Source organism: Bradysia coprophila, assembly GCF_014529535.1.
Source record: "Bradysia coprophila strain Holo2 chromosome X unlocalized genomic scaffold, BU_Bcop_v1 contig_212, whole genome shotgun sequence".
In the NCBI taxonomy this organism is placed as follows: Eukaryota; Metazoa; Arthropoda; class Insecta; order Diptera; family Sciaridae; genus Bradysia; species Bradysia coprophila.
Window position 1 is genome coordinate 1,418 of NW_023503310.1, and position 7,029 is coordinate 8,446.

Below are 7,029 nucleotides of genomic sequence, written 5' to 3' on the forward strand. Positions count from 1 at the left end.
CAAACAGCAAAAATTACCTAGTCAAACTGAGAACGAATTGCACAGAATAATGCACCGCACAATGAATTACGTTATTTCTATGAACAGATGTCCAAATTACTTTGGATTGAAAAAATACTAATTGGATAAACACAAATGCGTGTGAATGATAACAACGCATATCACAAAATGAAACTAGAAAAAAGCGCATGAATAGAGCACTTCCAAGAAAGAATCTAAAGTGTCATGTCATCGGGTAAGAATGTAAAAAAAAAAGTCGATTTAATCTGGTACAGCGATAATCAGTGCTGTCCAACATCCTCCACCCCGTTAACTGAGCCCGTGGATCTCAGCTTAACATCCAGTTCAATCTGTTGGACCGATTCTTTGCGCACATCAAGCACCACCAACTGTGATACAGGTCTGGTCAAAAAAGTTCCCAAATCTGTCCTGATTTTAGCACTGCGTACGATGCCATTCTTGTCCTTGTGAGTTTCGACAACCAATCCCTTCGGCCAAGTATTTCGTTTGAAAGCAGCATCCACGATCAAAACAACGTCATCGACTTGTAACGGTTTCACCTTCTTGAGCCATTTCGAACGTTGTGTAATTGTAGGCAAATATTCCATCACGAATGCATACCAAAACTTATCGGCCATAGCTTGTGCCGTTCGCCATGAATTTCGCAACAAATCCGAGTCGTTGAAGTCGTGAGGTGGTTTGTATCCGTTCGATGATCCAATGAGAAAATGATTCGGTGTGAGAACTTCATCGTACGGCGAATCAAGTGCAACGTAGGTTAAAGGTCTCGAGTTGACGATGTTTTCGGCTTCGATAAATAAACTCTGAAGCACTTCGTCGGTAGGATAACGGGACGTCATTGATTCATCCAAACACTTTTTCACAGTCTGGATCATTCGTTCCCAACTGCCTCCCATATGAGGCGCAACTGGCGGATTGAAAGTCCACATAAAGTCGGATGTTGTAAATTCTTCTTGAATTCGATCTTGTTTCAGCTTCTTGAATTCTTTGCGCAATTCGGACAGTGGTATTGTGTGCACCGTGCAGATTAGTTCCATTGTCGGAATAAAATACTTTTGGTTGACCCCGACGTCCAATAAAATTGTAGATGGCCATGATGCATGAACTTGTATCCAACGAATGCGCAATTTCGAGATGAATGGCACGCGTTGTGAGACAAGTGAACAGCACACCCCAACGCTTTACCGTTCCACGACCAAAAACCACTTTCATCGGGCCGAAATAATCAATTCCAACGTAGGTGAACGGTCGAACATGTACTGCCAATCTCGCCTCTGGAAGTGGAGCCATTTCCGGTACCTTTGGCTTCATTAAACGATTCTTACACATCTGACAGTTGTGACGAACTTGATTGAGAAGCACACGAAGTCGTGGAATGTAAAAAATTTGCCGGATCTCATTCAACACAGTCTGATTATTTAGGTGTTTGTATTTGCGATGATAGAAGTCGACGATCAGATGAGTAACGTAATGGTGGCGGTCTAAAATGATCGGTCGCTTCATAGTGTCCGAAATTGACGTCGCAGCGTCAATTCTTCCTCGAACTCTCATGACGCCAATATCGTCGATATATGCTGAAGTAGTGCGGATGACACTAGCCGTCGGAAATTCTTTTTGTTTGTCAGCCGTTGCGCCAACGTTGTATTGAATTATGGCAATTTCGTCACCAAAAGCTCTTTGTTGAACTGACTTATACAGAAACGATTCAGCACACAACAGTTCCTTAGACGAAAAAACACCAGCTAATCGTTGTCCTCGTTTCGTTTTCATGTTGTTAATAAATCGAAAAACGTACGCCACTGTTCGGACCAATCGACGCCAATTGGAAAATCGTTCAAACTCAACAACTTGTTGCACTGGTTGTTCTATGTGTGATAGCAGGTACATCGGTCGCAATTCTTCTGTCGTTTTAAATTCTGGTTCCTCTAATTCAAAGGTCCAATTGGAATCTTGATCGCGTAAGAAATCTGGTCCTTGAAACCAGCGCGACGACATGTCCAAATCTAAACTTTTCTTGGATTTGGTAGCTTCATCGGCAACATTTTCATTGCTAGGAATCCAACGCCAGTCGATTTTGTGAGATGAGTCCAAAATTTCGGCCACTCTAAATGCAACGAATTGACTGTATCGTCGCAAATCGGAATTTATCCAAGCCAGCACTGTCCTTGAGTCGCACCAAATAATAATTTTGTCGATTTGTAGACCGTCATGACTCTGCACTATGCTACTAGCCAGTCTAGTACCAAGTATTCCTCCTTGTAACTCCAAACGTGGAACGGACATTGGTTTGATAGGTGCCACTCTAGATTTAGCTTCAACCAAACAGCTGTCGACGCCAGAATTGTTTTCGATGCGGAAATACGCCGCTGCAGCGTATGCCTCCAAACTAGCATCCACAAAGACGTGAAGTTGTATCAATTCTGGTAAAACAGGCGAAATTCTTGGCGAATACAGTCGAGGAATATGGACATTCTCGACTTGTGGCAAATGTTGCAGCCAAAACCTCCAACGATTTTTCATGTCATCCGAAAGCATATCGTCCCAGTCAATCTTTTCGCGCCAAATATCTTGCAGAAGGATTTTAACATAAATCACGAAGTGTGCCAGAAATCCCAGAGGATCGAAGATTGACATCACTGCACTTAAAATTTGTCGTTTGGTTGGTGGATGAGTGTCGACTGGATGAACCTTTACAAACTTCAAACAATACGTAAAGGTGTCCAGTTCTGTGTTCCAGTAGAGCCCCAGCACACGTTCGGTGGTCAAATTGATTTTATCGTCCAAAGTCTTGACAACATTTTCACTGCTACTGTTCAACGATCGTAAAACGTCCTTAGAATTCGATGCAAAATTGCGCATTTCGAAACCGGCATGTCGGTGTATGAACTGTACATCTTGAATCAACTGAACAGCTTCTTCTTCGGTATGCGTGTTGTCAATCAAATCATCCACATAATGAGAACGTGTGATAGCATCGTAGGCTCGTGGAAATTGCTCCTTGAAATCGGAAGCGTTCTTATTTTTTACCCATTGCGCAATAGACGGCGAACACGATGAGCCAAACGTCATAACATTCATTACATAAACGTCCGGATTGCGATTTATGTCACCATCGCGCCACAGAAATCGTTGTGAATCTTGATCAGCTGGACACACCAAAACTTGATGGAACATTTCCTTTATGTCGCCGGTGATAGCGATCTTTCGTTGACGAAAACGTCGTAGAATGTCTGGTAGTGGCATAAGCAGATCCGGTCCCACCAATAAATTTGAATTCAACGAATGGCCGTTGACCTTTGCCGCTCCGTCCCAAACGATGCGAAACTTTTCTGGCTTCTTGGGATTAAATACGGGGAAAATAGGCAGGTACCAAGTGCGTGACGTTGTAATGTTTCGCTCTGTATCCAACAATCGTCGTATGTAGCCTTTTTGGATGAAATCGGCGATGTACAAACGCATTTTCTCGGCCAAAACCGAATCTTTTTGCATTTTCGTTTCAACACATTGTAGACGTCTAAGCGCCATTCCATAATTGTTCGGTAGGTGAATATCATCAGTACGCCAGAGCAGTGGTGATACAAATCGATTTCCTTGTCGAATGATCATTGATTCCATCAAATGTCTCGCTCTGGTCAATTCCTTTGATTCGAGTGTCAAATTGGTAGCCTTGACACCGAAATTCTCAATGGAAAAATATTCCGCCATTAATCGATGTAGATCAGGGTCGTCAGACTGGCATTCACACATTGTCAAACCATATTTTGAGGATTGATTTTGACCGCCTTGATCGTTCGGTCCTTGCACTGTCCAACCCAAACGAGTCCAGCACAGAATTGGTTGATTTAAATCGCCTTCCTTCGTGTTTAACGACACCATTAAATGCGAATACTGAAGACCAATAATTAACTGTGGTCGTGCATCAGTATACGTGGAGACTGGAACGTCTTTCATATGTGGATAGTGATTGAGCCAACTCTGAGTTATTGACTGAGACGGCAAATTTAGTTTTTTCACCGTACGAACATGCTTCAGGGTGTATTGTTGCGCTTCGTCGAAAGTTCCGCAAATATTAACGGTAATTTGCCTCGAAGTCGTATCGACTTGATGTGATTTTCCCATTGACCATAAAACACACAACGGCATGATTGTACCGAGCGCTCCAATGTGATTAGCTACACTTTCCTCCAGTGATGTCAAGTTTGAGCCGTCATCCAAAAATGCAAAGATTCGGATAGATTTGTTGTTGTACGACAATATCACCGGAACAATACGAAAAATGTCTGGATTCTTTACACCAACTGACACGGTTCGGTGCGCATTGGATGAATGAGGAACAATTTGTGTTTCAGTTACTGCCGGAATTTGCGCCACTGGTTTAGCAACCGTGTTGTGAAGCAAGACATGATGATTTGCGTTACATCCATCTTTTCCACACTTTTTCTTGGATTTGCATCGTGTCCAATGATGATTTTCGAAGCAACGTCCGCATTTCTTGAACTTTCGTACCAAATTCCACCTTTCGTCGATGGGATTTTGCTTAAATTTTCTGCAATCCACCAATTTATGGGAAGCGGTTTCACAAACTGGACACTTTGACTTGTCGTTCGACGTTTTGCTTGAACCACTTTCCGAATGAGCATTCGAGTACTGATTTTGCTGCGGATTTTTCTTCTTGCTATCATTTTTGCTTTTGTCGATGAACTTTAATGCGGACGGATTAATGACACTAGTTGCGACCTGTGCCAAATGGTACAACCATTTACCCAGTGTTGATAAATCTGCTACTGCAACACCAACTTTGAAGTATGCCCAGTTCAACTGTATCTGCGTTGGCAATTTGTCAATAACTGTTTGGATTAAGATCGGATTGTGTAGATAGTCCAAATCATTTGAAGATTCAATCGTAGCACACAAGTTTTGCACAGCAATGGCAAACTTTATCAGCGAACCCAAGTCGTCAGCTTGTGGTGAAGGCGTTTCATTAATTTTTTTCAATAACTGATGAATGATGAGACTGGGTCGACCAAAAATTAAATGTAGGGCTTCAATGACACCCGGTACTGCTCTAGCATGTACCAAACGGCACCCGAACATGCTCAGCACGTCACCTTTTAGACTTCGCTGTAATCGTCCCAAATTGTCCGTATCAGTATATCCGCACGCCACTGTAGAAGTTTTCAACGCACTAAGATAGAGAGGCCAGTCCTCTGGTTTTCCATCAAAATCTGGTAACTCCTTGAAGACATGTCGTGAGGCTATTTGATTTCTGGTTAATTGTGCTGGTGGGAGTGAAACATATCCAGATTCTTGTACTCCAAAATTCAGTTGCGGAGCAGGACTTGGATTGAAATTGAATGTGGATGGCATTCTAGTATTATTGAAGTTTGGTATTCCACCAAATGACGTCGGATCGATGCCAATATCGTTGTTAGATTTCACTTGATGATGATATTGAGCTGAAAGACGATCTTGAATGTCATCCATTGAAGATTGCTGATTATTTGGCGGTTGAAAATTATTCCAATTGCGACGGAATTTCAACGAATCTTGAGCATGGGTTTCACTTTCTCTAAACTTGCTGTTTGTTGTAGCTGGTTGACGTGTATTCATAGGATCGTTTGTTCGAGGATTGAATTTAATTTTCTCCTTAACCGTTGTATCGTCATCAATGCGAGACCTTTTCATTGAATTTTCCAGTCCACGATGACCAAATGCTCCAAATAATCCACGAAAAGTACGGTCTTTAGGCACAGCACCCTTATGATGAAAATCGAATGTTTCGGGGTGATGATTAGACGCATTCTGGGTATTCGTCGATTGACGTTCAGCTTTTCCGCCTAACAGAACAGATGGTCGTAAAATATTCTTTGACTGACCGGAAACTTGTGAGGCCAGAAAATTACTTCTTAATTGGTCGCTGGAAAGTGTGTTCACAACTTCCCTTTCATGATCACTTGATGATACTGAATGTTCGTCCATAAATGTGATTTTCGAAAATTCTTTCGATATGTCCTGTAAGTCACGTGCCCACTTAAGTGTATTATCCACTGACGACGTTTTTGAACATCGTTCCTTATCATCACGACTAGTCGAATCGCTTTCGTCATCAGATGCACCGATTATTCTATACTTCTTGGCCAACACGTCCAATCGAATTGCTTGTTCTTCTTCAAGCCTTTTCAGTGCGGCGATTCGTTGCTTCGTTGTTATTGAACTTTTTGACGACTTATGCGAACCAGGTGGATTCGGTTCTTTTTCTTCGTTGCCTTCGGGACGATGTGACGCTGCTCCAAATATCATGCAGCTCTCGCAGACCCAAGGACGATACCTCACATCACTCGTGACGTTTACACATTGGAAATGATACCAAAGGTCGCATGAATCGCACGCAACCATTTCATCTGTGTCCACATTCGGACATAACCGACAGCTTCTTGTTGTATAAACCATCGGACGAGCTCTTGTGTTCTTTTTATCCATTTTCGATATTAGCTTTGTGCCTTTGTCGACGGATGTCTCGTAAAAGAAATTGAAGAATGTTGCTGATTCGGCTTCCGGTGGCGTTCAAATTGAAAGTAAACACAAGAATTTCTTCTCAAACTTATCGTCGTTTATTGAATCGATAAAGTTTTAATCAACTTCAATTTCCTAGTGTAAATATAAACGCAAACATTAGGAAACAACTTAAACTAAAAAACAGAAATTTTCCTTACTTTTGTATTCCCACACGGAATCCTCAACAGCAAAACAAATGTGCGGCGCAAAGGTTAGAACCAAATCATTCCCTAAACCAGTCAAAATTAGCTCTGATCGCAAAGAAACATTGATTGCAAACTTACAAGTAAAAAGGCGAAGCCTTGCATCAAAAAAATCTGCATACAAAACAGGCTGCCTGATGGAATAATTTACGGATCTGAAAATGACAACGGCAAAAATGGAAAATTCGTTCTCCTCGCAAACGTTAAACAAAACAGCAAAATTACCTAGTCAAACTGAGAACGAATTGCA

General features: G+C 41.9%; 1 protein-coding gene across 1 annotated transcript; it reads right to left on the bottom strand.

Moving 5' to 3' along the window:
• Positions 1–281: 281 nt before the first annotated feature.
• On the bottom strand, positions 282–6,321 carry LOC119069027. The gene is made up of 2 exons (XM_037172897.1): positions 1,207–6,321; positions 282–1,073 (listed from the first exon to the last, which is right to left on the bottom strand). The coding sequence occupies exons 1-2, from the start codon at positions 6,319–6,321 to the stop codon at positions 282–284; spliced, it is 5,907 nt and encodes a 1,968-aa protein (XP_037028792.1).
• Positions 6,322–7,029: the final 708 nt, after the last annotated feature.